Source organism: Notothenia coriiceps, unplaced genomic scaffold (assembly GCF_000735185.1).
Source record: "Notothenia coriiceps isolate Sejong01 unplaced genomic scaffold, NC01 NC01_scaffold00003343, whole genome shotgun sequence".
Classification (NCBI taxonomy): Eukaryota; Metazoa; Chordata; class Actinopteri; order Perciformes; family Nototheniidae; genus Notothenia; species Notothenia coriiceps.
The window spans coordinates 12057-31658 of NW_011336044.1; the positions used below are offsets into that span (position 1 = coordinate 12057).

Consider the following 19602-nt stretch of genomic DNA (forward strand, 5'->3'; position numbering starts at 1 on the left):
TCTTTCATCTACGTAACATTGCAAATATCAGGCATATCTTGCCTCAAAACGATGCAGAGAAACTAGTCCTTGCATTTGTTACTTCAAGGCTGGATTATTGTAACTCTTTATTATCAGGGTGTACCAAGAAGTCAGTTAAGTCGCTTCAGTTGATTCAAAATGCTGCAGCTCGTGTACTAACCAGAGTTAGGAAAAGGGACCACATTACTCCTTTTCTGGCTGCCTTACACTGGCTCCCTATAGAACACAGGATAGAATTTAAAATTCTTCTTCTCGCCTACAAAGCCCGTAATTGTCAGGCGCCATCTTACCTTAAATAACTCCTTATAATATACTGTCCTACTAGGGCATTGCGTTCCAAGAATGCGGGGTTGTTGGTTTTTCCTAGAGTTTTTAAAAGTACAATGGGAGCCAGAGCCTTTTCTTATCGAGCTTCACTTTTGTGGAATCAGCTTCCAGTTTGTGTTCGGGCGGCGGACACCCTATCCGTTTTTAAGAGTGTGCTTAAGACCTTCCTTTTTGATAAAGCTTATAGTTAGGGCTGATTAGATTCAGCCCCTAGTTTTGCTGCTATAGGCTTAATTTGTCGGGGGACATCTTACTTCTTCCTTCTCTCTGTCTGTACCTGTGTACTCTCATGTTCGGAATAACCCAGCTTCCCCCAAATTTCTTTTTGGTGTCTATCTACGCTGGGATCCTGAGTCGTGGCTGATCCTGAGTCCTGATCGGAGTCCTGGATTTCGAGTCGTGGCTGAGCCTGTCTCTGCGGTCCTGCCTGACTTTCATCATACCACTTCCCTGATGGCTCCCACAGGATTGTTGACATCCTTGTGGATTCATCTTCTTATTATAGACACATGCATTTTCAAACATTTGGTCTACCTATGTTGTAAATGTATTATCTCTTCGATTTACACACGGCATCTATTGTACGTCTGTCCGTCCTGGGAGAGGGATCCCTCCTCTGTTGCTCTCCCTGAGGTTTCTCCCATTTTCCCCTTTAAACTGTGGGGTTTTTCCTTCTTTGGAAGTCTTTCCTTGTACGATGTGAGGGTCTAAGGACAGAGGGTGTCGTATTGTCATACTGATATTCTGTACAAACTGTGAAGTCCACTGAGACAAATGTAACATTTGTGATATTGGGCTATATAAATAAACATTGATTGATTGATTGATTGATTGATTGATTGATTGATTGATTGATTACTCATACATCAGTATGTTATTTTTGGTGATTTTGGGCATATCATAGATATATTGGCAGCACCGCAAATGTCAGCTGATAAGTAAAATATGCTTAACTGCATACAGCTAAATTCCTACCCACTTGTGATGCACAAATGCATTTCGAATACACAACAAACAGCGCTATCTATCTGAGAAGCACTACTATTAATGTTGATGGTGTACATACATAATGTGGGATTGCTATAGCTGATTTCATGGGCTGTTTGGGACTTGTACATTATGAAAGACCCCCAACCCCTACGTACTTATTGGCTACTGAAGAAGATTTTGTGTGTACTTTGACAGGTGTTTATATCTCCGTGTCTCTGACTGTGGACAGATTTTTTGACCACCATAGCATCCTATCCATGTTCTGTATTTTTACTAACTTTAATAGTTATACACAGAGCCTTTATAATTATTGGCTGAGTTATACTTGAAAGAAGTGTTTTGGTTGATAATCTCTGCACGCTAGTATCATGTATTTTTTAAGAAATAGCTTGTCTTGTCTTACACAGCAGATCAATGTTTTCTGTATTTGACTCAACACACAGTTGTTCTCCTACAAGACTTTTAGCTTGGTCTAAGTACAGAGAGTTAAATGAGCAGCAAGCCATCTGACCCACAGGCTCCAAAATGCCAAGGTGCAAAGCTGAGTAAACCTCGACCCTACCAGAGCAGCCAAGGGATCAGCCTGAGACAATACAAAGCTGAAACAACAGCAGATGTTGTCGATGATGAGACATTCCTAAGAGGAAAGGTCTGGCAGGTGAGGAGGATCAGAGAGAGAAAATTGTAAACAGGTTTTAAGATCTTGTGCTCTGAGAGGAATACAAAAGAGGATGAACAAGGCAGGACATTGCATGCAACACAAAGGGAACATAATCCTCTGTTTTGGCTGAGAGAACACAGTAGGGGAGGGGATGCCTCCATCAGTAAGGAATGAGATTTGCAGGCCAACACTGCCCCCATGTGTATCAACTTTAAACAGCATATGTGTTTGTCTGACAATTATTTATTCCTGTTAAAAATATGTTGGTTAAGTTAACATAATGATACTCTTTTGCATCTGTAAGAAACTCTACTGCGGGTTCATCAGAGCTGTGTAGTTTAAATACAAGATGTGTTTCTCTGCCACTGTATCACACCAGAGATTTGAAGACAATACTCACTTAGTTAATTTACTGGGGGAAAATAAAATGAAGTAGTTATTTGAAACAAGAACCCTTAAAAAGGACACCAAAACCTCTTATATTGAAAGCAATAGATAACAGATTCCTAGTATGGTTTAACTTTTTTAGAATGCTTACCTCGTACTTAAACGTTGCATCAAGGAGAAATTCCTGCAGCATCTTCTCTCCCAGTTCTTTGCTGGCTGGATCGCTCACAAAATGAAGGACCAACACTTCTCCTTCCATGAACTCTCCGTGCTTCACCATAGACAACATTGCCACTCTGAACTTGTCCTGCAGACTCCGACTTTTGTCCACCTTGGTGAACATCATGAGTGCGTGGTAGTGTTGGTCACCAGAGCCACCAATCTCTCCCTTCCCAGGCCTAAATTCTTCGCTCACTCCTCCCACATCTTGCTGTTCCTCTCCCTGCTCCTCAGATACATCTTTGGGTGAGAGCCTGGTGTCCACAGTTAAATCTGCATCATTTCTGTTGGTGTTGTGTGTGGACTGGGTCTGCTTGATCCTCTTTGTGGTGCTGGAGAAGTTCTGCCTCTCTGAGCCGAAGTAGTAAAAAGCTGCAACAGCAAGCGCAGCAGCGAGCAGAAGCACAAACTGATAGGACCGGAAAGTACTGATCCTACCCATGATTCTGACCACCAGTCTGAGGAAGCCCATATCTCCCTGTTGGTGTCATAAGAGTGGGGGTGTGCAAGGCATTACAGTCACCAGGTTATGTCCCTCCATGTTGTAGCTATGTGTGGTAAATTACCCACATCTTCCTGTAAGAAAAAAAACAATACTTCAGTCTTGAAATACAGAGATGGAACTGGTTGCAATAAACAGTATATAGGTCTACATTTTGTGCACTCGTTTGTTGATTATGTTACCTTTACCTTTAGTGAAACACCACAGTAAAATATGACAGGTACTTTAAGTCTTGTAGTTTGTTAGAATAACATCTTCCAATACTCAAAGCCTGTATACCTTTTAATTGTATTTTTCGTGCATTGGAATACATGGGTTCCATAATATTCAAAGTGTTTGGGGTAAATCTTTATGTAAACAGTCTATGGGCAAAATATACTAGTTTCCAAGAGCTCTTGCATCGCAGGTTTAACAACCATTCCTCGCCAATGTTGCACCGTGCAAACTTAAGCTCTCAACCTCTTAATCTCATTAGTTAACATGCACACACAATACTATTTGGTTTAACAGATGGGGAAGAAAAACTGCATGTACTTGCCTGTCGTTGATCTCTGCAGTTTCATTTTGCCATCTTGTTCGCCCCGTGTCTCTAGAGCCTCACGTTTCTGAAGTAATGCTGCATTAGCTGACTTAACATTGACAATAAGGACAAGGTTAAAGTCCACGAAATGCCCCACAAACTAAATCCCTGCAGTAAGAAACCCTGCGGCAAACTGTTGACATGCCGGCTGCTTTACGAAGATGCTAAGTTAGCAGACGTCGACTTTGCGCCTCTATGTTGGTCGTTGAGTCCGACGCTGTTTGCTTAACCCGAGCATAAAGCAAAGCTGTTTGGTTGTTTAAAATGCAAATGCACCCTTGCATACATGCGTCGTTCTTTCGCTATTACGGTGTTTGCAGGGCTTTGTGATTTCAAGAGAAAAAATGGCAAAACGATTAGTTGGATAAATCTCTAGCTAACAACCTAGCAACAACATACTGTCTGTGACGCAATCTAGCCACACCCACTTTGGGTTCAGCCATGCTGCCTCTAAGGACTGTTGGAAAAGTGCAATTTTTACATAAACGACTCAGCAATCGTTGTAGAAGAATTGCACGTTATTCATGTGTTTATTACATATGAATACATTTATTTTTCAAATAATTCATTCATGATTCGATTCAGTATTTTTAATGAACAAAATACATATTCTAATAACAAAATCTAACAGACAAACGTTTTCTTAATATAAAACAACAAATACCTAATAATATATTTAGTAAGAATATATTCAGGTAATGTGACGTGTTCGATTCCCCCCCCCCATAATAATTAACCAAAAAAAATACAGTCATATGTATTTGCACTATTTTACTGGGACACACAAGGTGAAGATTCACAAATACGAGTTTAGAAACTGCACCTTAATGCGGCACCAGTGCCTCACGACATTTTCGGCAGCGCTATTGTTGCTCTGTGCTCGCGGCTGTCGTAGACATTAGCCCGCAGCAAACATTAACTAGCTTCTGTTTACAGGAAAAATGCCAGGTCTTGTAATCGCCTGACGCTCTTTTCCTCGTAAACACAACATAGCTCGTCTCTTTTTTGTTTTAAATTCAGGCACGTTGCTGGCGCAGAGCTAGCTAGCTCGATTAGCACTCATTGCAAAATGAATTCTAACACGCACGTCATTCAGGTGACTAATGTTTCCCCGAGCACAACGTCCGAGCAAATGCGGACTCTGTTCGGATTCCTCGGAAACATAGAGGAGCTCAAACTGTTTCCACCTGAGTGAGTATTGTGAAATATAAATAAGTAAAACGCTATGTTGCTGAGCTAAAGTTGTTAAGGGCTCGGCCTCTCATTAGGCCTGCAGAGCCGAGTAGGCCTCATGCTAATACTAACGTTTCCCCGCGCCTTTAGTGGAAGCTTCAGCAGGGATGAGGGACTAATACTGATAATTTCTCCTGTTGTGTTTGTTAGAGAGATTTAGGACGGAATTAAATGTCCTTTTTTAAAACAGACTTAGTGGTGTGATAGCTCCCAGTCGTACATGAGAATTAAACCAGTTGTGTTTGCTTCATTATCTTAGCCACCAATCTGAAAGTAGGTTTACAAAATGGTAAATCAAAGTTTCCATACAAAGTTTTTGTTTAATCTAAAACACAAAGATATTCAATTGACAATTATCATATTTGAGTTATTTATGATAGCGTTAGCATGGCATTTTTGTTTGATAAATGACACCTACATTTGTATTGATAGTTGGTGCGATTGATTCGTTTTTTTCAGCCCTACACAAAGCCTTTCTTTGCTTAACAAAACTGTAAATGGGATATTTTGTCCATGTCTTCTTGCTATGACTTTCTCTTTGTGATTTGTATATACTAAAAACTTGAGTAATTATCAGATGAATCAATGAGGACCATGACTTTCGTCTCTAGATTCAAGAAGTCACAGCTACAGTATTTCCTTAAGTAGAAAATCCTGATTTATACGAAGTGGAAAACCACACTAATTCAATGCTTATAGTGTAATGCCAGTCACTTCCTGTGCCCAATTTCTAAGGTCCCTGTCTCTCACTTGGGATGCTAATACATAATATACAGTATTTCAAAGTTGGCTATAGTAGGAAATAATTGTTCTCTGCTTTGTATTTTCCTGTATCCAATTACACCTGGCTTGTCAGCAGGTAGGAGATGTCGAGGACTAACAACAACAAAGGTTCAAAGCGTCAGTGATTGACAGTGATTCTCAACAAATTTGTCAATGAGAGTTGTGATTACACTATATACGCTACAAAATATATCCTAAGATTCATTGTTTGCCTAAATCGAGGATGTAGAGACTGTATATACCATGATCCATTTTTAAGTTACTTGTCCCTGGGGACACAAAACTCAATCAGGTCAGTTTGAAGAAGGCATGTTTTCTCCTTGTTTGTATTCTTTGCACAACATATCTGTATTTTCTTCCAGTGACTCTCCCTTGCCTGTGACTTCACGTGTCTGTTTTGTAAAGTTCCTTGAGTCTGAGTCGGTGGGAGTTTCCCAACACCTGACGAACACCGTCTTCGTGGACCGAGCTTTGATCGTGGTCCCTTTTGCTGAAGGTGGGTGTCTGCTTTATTACTCTCCTGCTCACATGGCTATCTCTAAACATACATCCCAATGTGTAGGTTATTTTTGATAGAATTGCAAACACATTGAGTTATTTTGTGACCAAGAGAAATCGCTAAGCTTCTCAATGCTTGGCATTATTAGGTATATACAAGGGAAATGTGAATTTGTGTCCATGTCTGACAATCTAGCTGTAAACTTCTCTCTCTGTTATTTGTGTTGTGGTTTCATAGTGGACAAGTCATTTGCAGAGAGCCCCTTCCTTGCTGGCTGAAAGTGGTCCTCTGCTGCCATCAGGAGATTAGAAAAAATAATGGCACCAGGCTCGCAAGCCCCCTTCTCTCTCTTGTTCTCCAGTAAAATATTAATTATTTACTTTGTTTCTCTCTGTTTAAGGCATCTTTTTTTTTAAAGGATAGCCACACAACTCTTAAGCAAAATGAGGGGGTGGTGGGAGAGGGTGTAGGGCAATCTCAATACCTCACATGTTTAAATACATTTTACATTAAAATACATTTCAATGAGCATCACCAGACTAGGGATGCCCCGAGCAGATCTGCTGGTTTGTATCGAGGCAGATCAAATCGGACAAGATATATTTAAATGTATTGGCTTTGACTTTGAATCATGCACACGCTCTCTGATCCTCTGTTTATATTTAAACCTTTTGCACAAAAGAAACACCAGTTGTTACAATGTTCCATTGTGCTTGAACCAATATGCATTCTGCAGTTGTTTCACAGCTCTTTTTTTAAATAAATATATTGTAAGAAATTTGTAGCAAACATGCATGTAGTTTCTTTGCTGCAAAAACAATTAGCTAGCTGTAGGAACACATTGATCCCTGCACATGCACTGCTGTTTTCAGTTGCTGGCTGATGAGAGATATTTTGTAGGTTTATTGGGCAGGGCTATAGCTGGCACTTCACTAATGTCTCCTAGCTCCAGGTGTAAATTGTCCCGCCCTAATAGATGTAATGGCAGTCTTACAGGTCCACTCGGTGCTAAAGAGAAGTCTAATCTGCCTAATACCTGATCATTTCTCCTGTGTGGGTGTTTAGGGTATAGCCTTGTTTTCCTTTAATGCAGAGCTGTTTCCCAAACACATACAAACTAAATCTCATTACTAAGTGTAATATTGGCTTGATTATAGCTGAATAATAAAGGAAAATATAAATATTGGATCGGGACATGGCAGAATGGATATATTAAATGGCTCAGATTGGGGTTAAATGTTCGGGGCATCCCTACACCAGCACAAAGCATGCAGGGTAGACGGACTAATCAGCTGTGCATGCTAGAATATACTTTGAAGGTGTGTGCCATCCTCTACAGTTAGACTGAACAGGTGTTGTGGAAGTTGATTAACATGATGAGCGCACAAACTGCCTTTGGCATTTACCTGCTGAATGTGCCAAAGCCTTTTGATATTTTAAACTGCATCTGTATTTCCAAATTTTCACTAACACACCAGATGAAAGTAGTTTCTCTGCTTGATGTTGCAGTACAAATGCTTTTTATTGACCCTCTCCACACATGAGTTGAGTGAATCTCACATTTAACAGTGGTGTTTCTTTTGTTGTTGTGTTTTACAGTTCTTTTTCCTGGTTCAGCCAGCCCTATATACCAGGCCCTCCTGAAAATGCCACCAACAGTTTTGTCTTCTGCAGCCTTATCCTGTTTCTCAAGTGTCCTTTCTGTTGTGTGTGTGTGCGTGTGTGTGTGTGGGCGCATGTGTGTGTGTGTGTGTGTCTCCCTCTCTCCCCCCCTTTATTTAATTTTTTTTATAAAGTAAAATATCAGATTATAAATAGACTGTTTTCAGATTGCACCATGGATGACCATCTCCATTAGATTTTCCTGTTTGGTTTCTTCAGCTCTGGGCACATTTGTCATGATTTTGTCACAGCTTTAATAGCCCTTTAATGTTAAGTGCAGTTTATCTTTGATATTGTTTAGTGCTTTTAGTGACAAACTGTTGGCTACAATTTAGCAGTATTGTAGCGTGTTGGCAATACTTGATCTGGTCTCCAATTTAAGTTGTTCTGTTTTTTTGGTGGGATTGTACAAAGTTACCACCAACAAAAGCCCAGAAAAGGTAATATGTGTGAACCTTTTCTGTTTTAGTATAGGTAATGGTAAGTGATGTTGAAATGTATCCTTGTCTACACCCAAATCATGAACTTTGTTTTCTGTATCTCAATGTTTTTGTGTGCTTTATAGCGAAGCAGCCGGCACGAGTCGCTTGTTCATAAAACATCTAATGAAAGTTGAGAGCACATCCCACGGGACAACTGGCTGTGCTTGCTCACGTTTGGTTCATGACTTAAAAATCAAGTACAGGTGAAAAAATCTTGGCAGTGTTGACCACAGTGTGTATTGTGACTTATAAACTCATAGCTGCTAATCCTACAATCATACTTTCACAACAACAACAAAAGTCAGGGATCAAGATTTACAGACAAGACAAAAAAAAGTGGATTTTTCATACTTTATTTTTTTACCTCAGAGTAGTAAGAGGAGGCTTGTCTGCAAGTCTTGTCTGAGTGTTTATCGATGTTTGCGCCGTGCGTGGACTGAAATGTTTTTGTTTTTCTCCAGGAGTCATTCCTGATGAATCTAAAGCTATGTCGCTTCTCGCCCCGGCCAATGCCGTGGCAGGAATGATGCCGGGGGGGGGGCTTCTTCCCACACCCAATCCTCTGGTGAGCTTTGACTAAACTTTGCATTGAAATTGTGATAGTTTCCTATTACTGTACATGTTTGTTTGATCAAAAGTGTCATAACATATATTTGAACAGTTCACATTCTGGGTTCATTAGTAGTTAAAATGTATTTGAAAGACATCACCATGGACTTACATTAACTGTCTCTATCGACAAATGAAAAGAAGCTTTAGTTGACTCCTCAACATAACTAAGACAAATGATGTAATATTATAAATGTTTTTACGAGGCCAGGCTTCTGTGAGTTTTGGACATTTGTTTTTTAGAGGATGTAAACTCTTCTAGGTCTCTGATTAATTGACATTTGATTTATATTGATGTGTTGAAGAAGGTAAACATGAACTAGATGTTGAAGAGGGTTACATTGTAAAGAGCATGTGTTGTTTCAGATGGGAGGGAATCCATTCGGGGGGCTTGGAGTTCCTAACATGGAGCAGATGGCTGCCATGGGAATGCAGGGCCCCAACATGAACCCCCAGGTGAGCACCTGCTCAGTCGCCCTTAGTCACCGCATGTTTAGATAAGATCATTTCCTTCTAAAAGTCATTTCCTCTTTGTATCTCTTTTCAGGCTCTTTCTGCAGACTTCCTTAAGCTCATGCAGTCCATGGACCCAAAGTAAGAGACGATCCACAATCCTGCAGATTATGCAATCCTAAATATTTATTTGAAGAGAAAAACTAAATCATTGATGGCATTTTCAGAATGAACCCATTGGCCGCCGGACTGGGCATGAATCCAGGGATGAAGAACGATGCCTCCAATAAGGAGATTGAAGAGGCCATGAAGAGAGTCCGAGAGGCGCAGTCTCTCATCTCTGCCGCCATCGAGCCAGGAAGTGAGTGCTCTGATCTTCTTTCATTCAGCTGCTGACGTCCTGATCCATTAAATATGGTGCTGCACTTTAGTTCAGTCCGTATTCAGTGGAATATTTGTTCTATTGTCTGAGTACATGTCTACAATTAGCAACCAAAAAAGATACAAAATAGCTTTGTTATTACGTGACTAACTGACTATTATTGCTACAAATATTAGCCACCTATAGCCTTCTGAGACTTACTCACCAATATGAGGCTAATTTCAAACCCCTTGGTGAGCATTATGTTTCCTACCATGAAGATGTTTAACTTCTTTCACTGATTTTGCAGATAAAAAGGAGGACAAGCGTAAACATTCCCGCTCCCGTTCGCGTTCCCGGCGCAGGCGCTCCAGGTCTCGCTCAAGACACAGGTAAAGACCGCTGCATGACAAGCTGTTACTCGCACTGTCAGATGGAAAAACAAAATGGATTGTGGCCTCTACATACAAGACGTAAATAGAATATTTTGTACTGACTGAAGTTTTCTGTTATAAAATGTTGAATCTCTTAATTTCGGCAGACGTTCGAAGAGCAAATCTCGACGGAGGTCCCATTCGAGGAGCAGGAGGAGGTCTAAGAGCCCCCGCAGGAGGAGGACTCACTCTCGAGACCGGAACCGCCGCAGTAAATCCAGGTCAGCAGCTGCACTGATCCTCTGCAACACAACTTACTTTTATCGGCCACAAAGTGTGTCGACTAGTGCAGAGTCTGTGTTATGACTTTTAACGACCACCTTTTGAACACACGCTACTTTGAAAAAAGCTACCAGTAGATCAAGTTTACTGCTTTTTTTTGATGCAATGTTCTGCTGTTTGCTAATGTTGACCGTGGTTGTGTGGATCAGGGACAGGAGGAAGGAGGAAAAGTCCAAGAAAAGGTCAAAGACGCCTCCAAAGAGCTACAGCAGTGCCAGGAGGTCCCGAAGCATCAGTCGGTGAGTTTGAGCAGATAACTATTATTTAAGTCATTCTTCTGTGGACTAACCAATTGGAATGGCAACAACGTCTGAATGGATACTATTGCTCTTTAATAAAACAACATTTATAAACATCAGACGGTCTCTTGAAATGAACCACTCATTTGTGTTGTCTGAATGGAATACAATCATATATTTTAAAACCTAATTATTAAGATGACTTATTACAATTGAAACAATACTTTCCTCAATGAGATGTTACATTCACAACAGAAAATAATTCTCCTTGGTAGCAGTACATCATTTGGAAATGACAGATTTCTTAACAGATCTTTCTTTAATGTTGCTTCTCAGGAGACACAGGCGAAGCCGAAGTGCAACTCGGTCCCCCAAGAAGAAGCTGTCCAGGTCTCCATCGCCCAAACGGTGAGTCGTTCAACACGTTTAACATTCAATGTAATACATGCAGTTATTTTTAGTATACAAACTAAAAATGATACATTTGTCATGTTCGCAGTCACAAGAAGGAAAAAAAGAAGGACAAGGAGCGTGAGAAGGACCGGGAAAGAGACAGGAGGGAGGACAGAGATCGCAGCAGAGATGAGAGAGAACGCTCCAGCAGCAAGAAGAAGAAGGTCAAAGACAAAGAGCGAGATCGCGATCGCAAGTCTGATAGCGAGAAGGGAGACGTGAAGGTACATTAAGCGCCTGACATTACCATTAAATATAGTCCCAGGTGGCTACATTTCATGGGACTTGAATTTAAGTTACTTGAATTGTTTGGACAGGTGACCCGGGATTACGATGAAGAGGAGCAGGGTTATGACAGTGAAAAGGAAGGACTGGAGGAGGATGACGATGAGAGGAAGACCGACTCTGACTCCGCCTCAACCCCCACCCGCAAAGGCCCGGAGGAGATAGAGAGATCCGAGGGCCAAATCCCCAAAAAGTCCAAACTAAATGGAGACGACCATCACCAGGAAGACATGGAGATGAGCGACTAGGAGCGTTCCGAACCAGACCGTGTTTTCTGTCCACTGTTCTGTTTTATATTTTTTAATATAGGCCACATGTCGGTGCCTGTTCACTCAAAGTTGAAAAGATTTGTTGTATTAACTGTAGAAGCATTGGGGTGGTTTAAACGGAAAGCAGTTAAATAATTTTTGTAAAGAAAGGAGAAAACAAGGACTAAATATAAATAACATGCAACGTGGTTTTTAATTGTCAATGCTGTACTTTTTTAAGATCCTGTTGAATTTTTTGTTTTTGTTGCCTTTGTGTTCAAATGTTTTACTGGCAGTAAAATACTCAGCATTTCCCACTAAAATGCTGTCTGTAAATATTTACTAGTCAGGATCAAGTCCTTTCTTGCCTCAGACTGTTAGTCCCTCACCACCCAGCACTGGCTTCATGCTCATTCTTTTGGTTGCTGAATCATTTTTGTTTAACTGTAATGCACAACGTTGTGTTCGAGCTGAACTCTTTGTAAGTGTACACTGTAGATTGAAATGTGGTGTTGCAACGAAGTCGGTAGGTTTTCCCAAAGGAAACTAATAAAATTGTGTCAAACTGTCAACTTGTGTTGTCATTGAAATGTTTTAGTAGATGTTCGAAATGTTTTACAGTTCTTGTAATTAAGTTCTTCACTGTTGCATCATATCTCTCACAATAACCGCCCAAAAAATGCTAATTGCTTGATTAAACTTCGGGTTTTTGTAAGGCTCAAACCGTAGTATATAACAGTGTTAATTTAAGACGCCAGCATATGATTGAGGTTTTCACAAAATACACAAAATATATTTTCCTATCTCATTGAACAGCACAATTATGGACAGACGTTGCTAACTTTAGCTAGCAGCACTAGCATTGATGACAGAACGCTATTTCAGCGACAGTAGCAAGGACGCGGTAGCCATGCAACTAGCAGTTCTCTATCTCAGCTTCTGAAGTCACGACCAGGGGTGGACCGAACCGACTATTCGGATTGGAACGTATCCCTTGACGTCGCGTACTACTCGAATTTATTGCACCGAACTCGTCGCCAAGCGCTGCCCTCAAAGTTTAAATACATTGAACACCTCGATTCCTCTGACTGACATATCGAGGCGCCTACTAGCTGGGGAGGAAACCTTAAACACAGACCTTATGTGGCTGTTATCAAGGTTGTGTGCCCCACCTTTTTCGGACGTAGTCTGAGGCCGCACACACCACCACAGGCCTGAGGGGCTGCACTGGCCTACAATACCAACGTGGCCCTTTCATTTGAGATAATTAAAAACTAAACTTTGATCGTTTTTATTTAATTTTAAAGACATAATATACTATGAGTATACAATTGTTTAGAGACTATAACTTTTTTATTTAGTTATAGAAGATATACTATGACAAGTGTAGGCCTATATGACGAACTATATTATTTACATACTGACTATATGACTAATTTAACATTATGACTTGTTTTCCAACAATATACACTGAATTTTGAAATATTTTTGCAAGAGACTTTACTATGACTTAGATTTTTCAAAGACTTGTTCTTTTATGTCTATTTTATAGATACACTATTTTATTACTTACATTTCTTTTAAGCCATACTACCATTCTGACGTTCCAATTACAAGAAATAAAACAAATGAAAATGGCAGATATGTGGAATCTTTATTTTTAGTGCATTTTTTATGAAAATAGTGTTGGAGATTTATACAAGTTTTTGCCCTACATCAGACATGTTGAATGATGAATGTCCTACTTTAAACATGGACAATTTAAATAGCTTAAGACAGGAAGGAGCATGGAATAAAATGTCAACTTTTATGTCAGTGAGGATGTGCACTGCCAAGCTTTGCTGCCCGTACTGAGGAATGTAATGCAAAAAACTAAAAGTGCTGTATTTGTTTATAGTCAGGGGTGCACACAACTTTCTCATTGAGGTACTGAGATGAGTACCTGGAGTCAGTGTTTGGTACTCCAACTTCCGGCTCCCCTCAAAGTTCCCATGAAGCCCTCTGTATCGCGAATGTCAGCGGGGGGTGGGGGGTGTGAACGTTGTGATCAGCTGTTTTAGCGCAGTGCTGCTGTACAGACCGACGTTAACAGCAGCCCTGTCTGTGCACACGGAAACCGACTCTGTCGTCCGGTGATCTAACCGCCTTCTGGAAAAGCTTCACAAGTACGTCGGTACGCAAATGCGCTTTGTGACACAAGTGACGGTACGCATTTGAGATTGTTGCCGCGCATGCGTACCTGCGTACCACTTATGTGCACCCCTGTTTATAGTGATACTGAACATAGAGGCAAACAGGCCAATTGTTTACACTTTAACCTTCACATATGTAAACAGGAGCACCTGTTGTTATTGAAAGCCCATGAATTACAGCAGCAGCTATAAACCCTTGTGAAGGGTTCAACTTTCCAGAGGAAGCTTTTTGCTCTGGGTTTGTCCCCTGTGGAGAAGATTGTCCGGTCACACACCTGAAGGAGGTTTATCAGAGATTGGTGAAATAATGACAGAAGACTTAAGTGATTCACTGGTCCTTTAAAACATTACAAGTATGTACAAAATCACAACTGCCACCATTTTACAAATCAACAAATTCTTGATTAACTTGTGACGCTACATAAAAAAAAAAATCCACAAGTCTCCCTAAATTCATCAGCACAAAGAATAATAAAAGAGAACGTAAAAGACAAAAGCTCATAAAACATGTATTTACATATTGTGCAGGGGAAAAGCCTGGTTCTTGTTAGGTGTAAAAATGGCATGAATGTTGTAGACAGTCTTGTATTTCCTAATATCTTCTTGCTATACAATCCCCAGTCCCCTTCCTTAGCAAGATTGTACAGTTTGTATAGTTTACAAAGGTGTAGTATGAAACAAAAGGCTTAGACTTCATTACCTACACTTGCTGCCACTCAAACAAATAAAAAAACGTTTATTTACCACAGAAATTGCAGCATTTGTAGCGTTGCCAAAATGAAACTATAATATTTTAAAAAGCAGGATTAAGTGTTGGGTTTCACAGAAAAGTTTATGAACTCAACTGAATGTAGTGGATCTAAATTGTGCCCGAAGGTTCAGTGATGCTACTCCACGCTCAATAAAATCGATGTTACACACACTCGCACACAATTTAAGGAATTCTGCAAAAACTGATTCTTAGGAATTTCACTCAATTCCCAATAATGATTTTAATTGTATCTGTTTTTGGAGCATCTTTCAGACCTGTAACAAATTATAAAGGTCTACTGAAGCCAGAAAAAGGACCCTAAAAGTCATTTTTGGCAGAATCCCTCCCCAAAATCTTACACAGTAATATCATTGCTTTATTACATGTCAGTTAAACAAATTCCCTTTATAAACATTACTTACACACTTAAATACATAGCATCAACTGAACTGTACTTATACCCCGTTTACAGAAAACCCAGTTTAAATTCAATGCCCTTTAATTGATGTGACTGGGATTAAACCCACCTGAATGTGAGTACTGTAACACTGAGCTTTTAAAACACTGTTATTATGAGGCGATGTCGACCTCTCTGCAGCAGCTGTCTTGATGTAAAACTCGTTGCAGTTTGTGTTCAGGGACGGGATGGGCGATGGAATTATTTTCCTTTTTAGTTTTAAAAAAGTATGTCTTGTAGCATGATGTTGCCTTGTCGCACGTTTCTTTTCCTGTTCCTGCTTGAGATGTTAAAGGTCAGGGAAGCGGCTAGGGTCTTCTTTATACTCGTTGGGAATGGTAAAAATGGTCTGATCGAACTCATCGTAGCGAAACTCCTGAAACGTGACGGTGGCTGTGATGGTGGGAAACACTGGGATGTCTGCAGAGAGACACAAGAGGAATTACTCATTTAATCTGTGGAAATCTTACAGGCATGCTTTTATTTTGTAAGAGCTGTCAACGGTAGATTTCCTTCCATATTTGAAATGTTTTTTGAGTTACTTCCACTCACCCAGTTTGACAGGAAAGCCGGGGGGGAGCTTCATCTGAACAAACTCCCTGAGTTTATTAAAGTGCTTGAAGGGTGCAATGACCTCCAGAACATTCAATAACCTGAGGGAAAACAAAAACACCAAAGCACATAAACAACAACAAAGGGCAGGTTATAGAAATCTGAAATACAGGCTATTGTATTTAAATGCTCACAAATCTAATTATAATTGCTTTGATTTGTTTATATTTTCTTACATTTTTAATATCCAATTACTTATTTCAATATCCAATTGAGTATTTATTAACAGTATTAACTGCTTTCATCAACACCATTATATTATAAGCTTGAGAGGATAGATCTGTAACACATTGCTGAAACACAAACATTCAGAAACAAATGCATTTCTCTTTTTATCACCACTCTGCTGAGAAGATAACATGAGAGCATGTTGTCCGTCTGCGTTTTAATAGCAGTCTGGAGGCTGAGTTAGGAGCAGACTTACGATTCGATGCCCAGAGGGAAGTCTTGACTCATGGCTACCGTGGCTTTGAAGTTCTTCTTGCTCTCTTTGCAGACCAGCTCTCTTCCCACATGTGGAGCTCTGAGCGGAGAGACAAACGACAACCTGTCAGAACGTTATCTCATGCTGAGGAGCTCAGAGATTTTTCATGCAGAAATCTTTTTTGACGGAAGTAACTCGCCCTGCCTCGTGTCTCATTCAGAAACTGAATGTGACTCTTATCAGTGAGAAGAACACCAGCTTTGAAAAGTGCAGTTGAACTTTCTGTGACTCTAAAATGTAGATGTTTGCATGGGAAGATTCAATTCAAAGAAACATTCGATGTGAGCAAGAAGATAATATAAGCTACAATGGTTTCAGAAATGTAGTTCTTTCATTCACAAATACAACAGGTCTATGATTTACAATACCATTAGTGCTCATAATGGTTCTGTAAAACCTACTTTCCGTTGTCAGCACTGATGTATTCTTCCCAGGATATGGTGTTGGGTGAGGGGGCCGTTAGAGATTGCCTCCTCGCCGGCTGAGGAGCAGAGAGAAAACAATGTTTGTGTTTTGTTGTGTTAAAGGCATCTAAAGACTAAACTGCTGCAGGGTCACACACAACAGACACAACAGAGGAAAACAATGGTACACATAAACAAATAAAATGTCATAATGATTCAACTGAAAAGAGACAAACATTACATTTAACCAGGGTGTTTTAAAATGGGTTGATCAAATATGCCAATATCAGCTCAACAGCAGATCTGAAACCTTAGTTAAGAATCTATAGTCTCTTAAAACAAATTAAATATACAATGTTACTGTTTCTCTATCACTCTGCCATTATTCATTCCCACAGAGCGATGCCATGTACAGCCCAGGCCTGTAGGGGGCCCCGCTGCCTCACTAAACGCGCTAACCTCTGTTTGGCCTTTACAGCCTCTCAGATTAAATGAAACTGAAGTACTATAATTAAAGACACCACTAAACAGCTGATACCTGAGACATTAACCTATTTCAGTGTTAATCTATCAAAGTACAAATTCCCCTAACTTCCTGAAAAGCAGCATTTTTGCTCTTAACCCTTTTTGCATTCACACTTGAGAGAATGACATTTCTACAGCAGCAGAAAACAGCCAGAAAGAGAAGCATTAAAGACTCAGACAGCAGTCTGTGTCGATACAAGTTAAATGTTTGTTGTCCTGGGAACAACTGAGGATGAGTACACATTTCGGTATTTACTTTTTGTTGTTTACTTTCTTGCTCCATTGCAATTTTGCTTCCAGTTTTGTTATCAACTGTGTCTCTATCCACCAGCAAAGAAAATACACCTCTCTAGAGATCAGCCATATAAAAACATATACGAGTTTCCTCCTCATATCAAATAATATCCGAAGCTTCCTGAGGAAAATGATCCTGCCCTCTTGAATAAAGAGTTCTCCTTCAGCGTCACTTTATTTTAAGATTGCTCTGGCTGACCCTATGAAGAGCTGCATCCTGTTTCTCCTAAAATTGACTTTCTCCTGAAATGAACTCGATGTTCCTCCCAACATTCAACCTGAATCACGCCAGCTGACCTCTCTTTTGTAAGCCGTGGTTAAATAAAGCAACGAGGGCAGAATAATGTGGCAAAATGTTGTGAACTACGAGACATAAGATTGTGAAAGAAGACTGCTGCGAATCCAAAAGGAGGCGATATCTTAGTTCCTCTCCTTCCGCAGCTGCAGTCTGAACACAGATATGTTTTGGAGTGTTCACTGCCGGCTGCGGCCTTGTGCTCTCTCACTGTGTGTATGGGTCGTGGCGTGTTGTTGTGACGAGGACAGAGTACACGCAGCCAGCTGAGGCCCTGATCGGCCGGTGTGCCGCTCACCGCCCTCCATCATTCCATCGCACCAGGGGTTTTAGCCTTCAGCCATGTGATCAATAGTGTCAGCCCTGTTCAAAAGCCCCCACGCTGTCCACAGGCAGCGCTGACCCTCTCCGCATCGCCCCGGTAAACACAGCTACGTGACAGCAGCTGCTTATTTTCCTCTCACCCACATTCCACATATCATTTCACTGCTGCGGTGGAAATAGAAACATTCCCACATCGATGCTAAGACCCACAGCTTTGCACAATACACATGGGTGATTTGAATAAGTGGTGATAGTTTGACAGACAATAGAGATGATGAGACAAAGACCAGCACAGAACAAGGGGGAGTGGACACAAAACACACAGAGCAGTTAAAAATCTATTGAGAGGCGAGAGGCTTTCCTCATGTGTGACTGGCTTTATGTTCGGTGTTTAGACAAAGGCTGGCTGGGCAAACTCTAGAACATACTGCAGTGACGGATGATGAGTGGGACTGTCAGAGTGTGAGTCTGAAGGTGCAGCTGTGTAGCTTTCTCCACTAGGTGGCATTGAAGGGACTTCAATTCATGCAGAGTGGATGGGGCGGACCTGTATAAACTTTTCATCCTGCTTTCATTTCTGAAACCAATCTAACATCAAAGAACGACAGTGGGGAGTAACGCAGGAATGTCTCAATAAAGCATGCAGAGTAGATTGACAGGGTCCCGCAGGGGGTCTGTGATGTTCCTACAGTGCAGTGCAGATACAGTAGGGAGATCTGTGAGGTTTATTTGGTCGGAGACTTCAGTCCTACCCCAAGGTTCCAGCGGGACAGGACCGTTTCAGGACTGGACTGGTGGTTACGCTGTAAGTTTGAGTAAACAGGATGTTTATCCGCGAGAACATTTACTGAAAAGTTCCTCCTCCATTGCTCTCAAGTTCAAGCTGCACACTAGTAGACATAACTTCTTCTGTTTCTTACCAAGGACAGCATGACTTCTCAGCATCCACCAACTTTGTTTGTTTTACTCACGTGGGCCAATACGTTGAAATTGAACCCCCTTGATGGGAATCAGTTTGAGTAGAGGCGATGGAAAGGACAAAAACCCCACTTAAGACACAGTAAATGGCTTAATAAAAGACTAAATGTAGTTCCGGAAAAATGGTTGCAGCTGTAAAACCTTTACTTTGTTTGCTTTTGCGAGAATGTGGTAGCCCCCTTTTTTCCTCAATATACTGTGGAAATGAAAACTCAGCCATATTTGAAAGCTGACTCACCTCATAGTTCTGCTCTATGATATTCCCTCCTTTGCTCAGGCTCTCCATGATGGCTTTGTTCCTCAAGATGTCCTCCTCGCTCAGATGCTCCCGTCTCTTCCTGGACTCGAGCACCAAGCCGTTCACAGAGTAGAAATCTGCCAGAAAGTTTCCCACTCGCTCCTGGAAGAGGAGGAAACAGTTAGATTATCCCCTGCTGAGTCACCAATTTCTCTTTTAAACACAAGGACAAAGGGAGTATAACACAAAGTGATAGGCAAGGCAAGGCAAGTTTATTTATATAGCACCTTTCAACACAAGGCAATTCAAAGTGCTTTACAAAAAATGAAAGACACCGT

The 19602-nt window shown here is 40.8% G+C and overlaps 3 protein-coding genes across 3 annotated transcripts in view; 1 reads left to right on the top strand and 2 right to left on the bottom strand.

Moving 5' to 3' along the window:
- Window positions 1-4085, bottom strand: part of xxylt1 (xyloside xylosyltransferase 1) — a 13705-nt gene extending 9620 nt beyond the window's left edge. The window contains exons 1-3 of the mRNA XM_010766505.1: window positions 3646-4085; window positions 2538-3181; window positions 1045-1055 (exon numbers count right to left, since the gene is read on the bottom strand). Coding sequence (XP_010764807.1) covers window positions 1045-1055; window positions 2538-3077 — 551 coding nt within the window. The 5' untranslated portion in view covers window positions 3078-3181; window positions 3646-4085. The remainder of the gene's footprint in view (window positions 1-1044; window positions 1056-2537; window positions 3182-3645) is intronic.
- A 430-nt stretch (window positions 4086-4515) lies between these two features.
- Window positions 4516-12282, top strand: srsf11 (serine and arginine rich splicing factor 11). The gene is made up of 12 exons (XM_010766501.1): window positions 4516-4878; window positions 6066-6199; window positions 8808-8911; window positions 9322-9411; window positions 9503-9549; window positions 9636-9769; window positions 10080-10161; window positions 10311-10424; window positions 10635-10724; window positions 11061-11132; window positions 11224-11401; window positions 11495-12282. Exons 1-12 carry the CDS (start codon window positions 4757-4759, stop codon window positions 11708-11710), a joined length of 1383 nt encoding a protein of 460 aa, XP_010764803.1. The 5' UTR covers window positions 4516-4756; the 3' UTR covers window positions 11711-12282.
- A 1943-nt stretch (window positions 12283-14225) lies between these two features.
- The window catches only part of ankrd13c (ankyrin repeat domain 13C), a 14865-nt gene continuing 9488 nt past the window's right edge, over window positions 14226-19602 (bottom strand). Inside the window, exons 7-11 of the mRNA XM_010766506.1 lie at window positions 19265-19426; window positions 16608-16687; window positions 16147-16245; window positions 15663-15763; window positions 14226-15530 (exon numbers count right to left, since the gene is read on the bottom strand). Of these exons, the coding sequence (XP_010764808.1) occupies window positions 15400-15530; window positions 15663-15763; window positions 16147-16245; window positions 16608-16687; window positions 19265-19426 (573 nt within the window). The 3' untranslated portion in view covers window positions 14226-15399. The remainder of the gene's footprint in view (window positions 15531-15662; window positions 15764-16146; window positions 16246-16607; window positions 16688-19264; window positions 19427-19602) is intronic.

Bases quoted from the DNA above. Each gene is read 5' to 3' on its own strand.
- srsf11 (XM_010766501.1), top strand. From the start codon at position 4,757: ATGAATTCTAACACGCACGTCATTCAGGTGACTAATGTTTCCCCGAGC. The intron at 6,200-8,807 runs GTGGGTGTCTGC...GTTTTTCTCCAG, and splicing joins CGTGGTCCCTTTTGCTGAAG to GAGTCATTCCTGATGAATCT. The intron at 9,412-9,502 runs GTGAGCACCTGC...ATCTCTTTTCAG, and splicing joins GCCCCAACATGAACCCCCAG to GCTCTTTCTGCAGACTTCCT.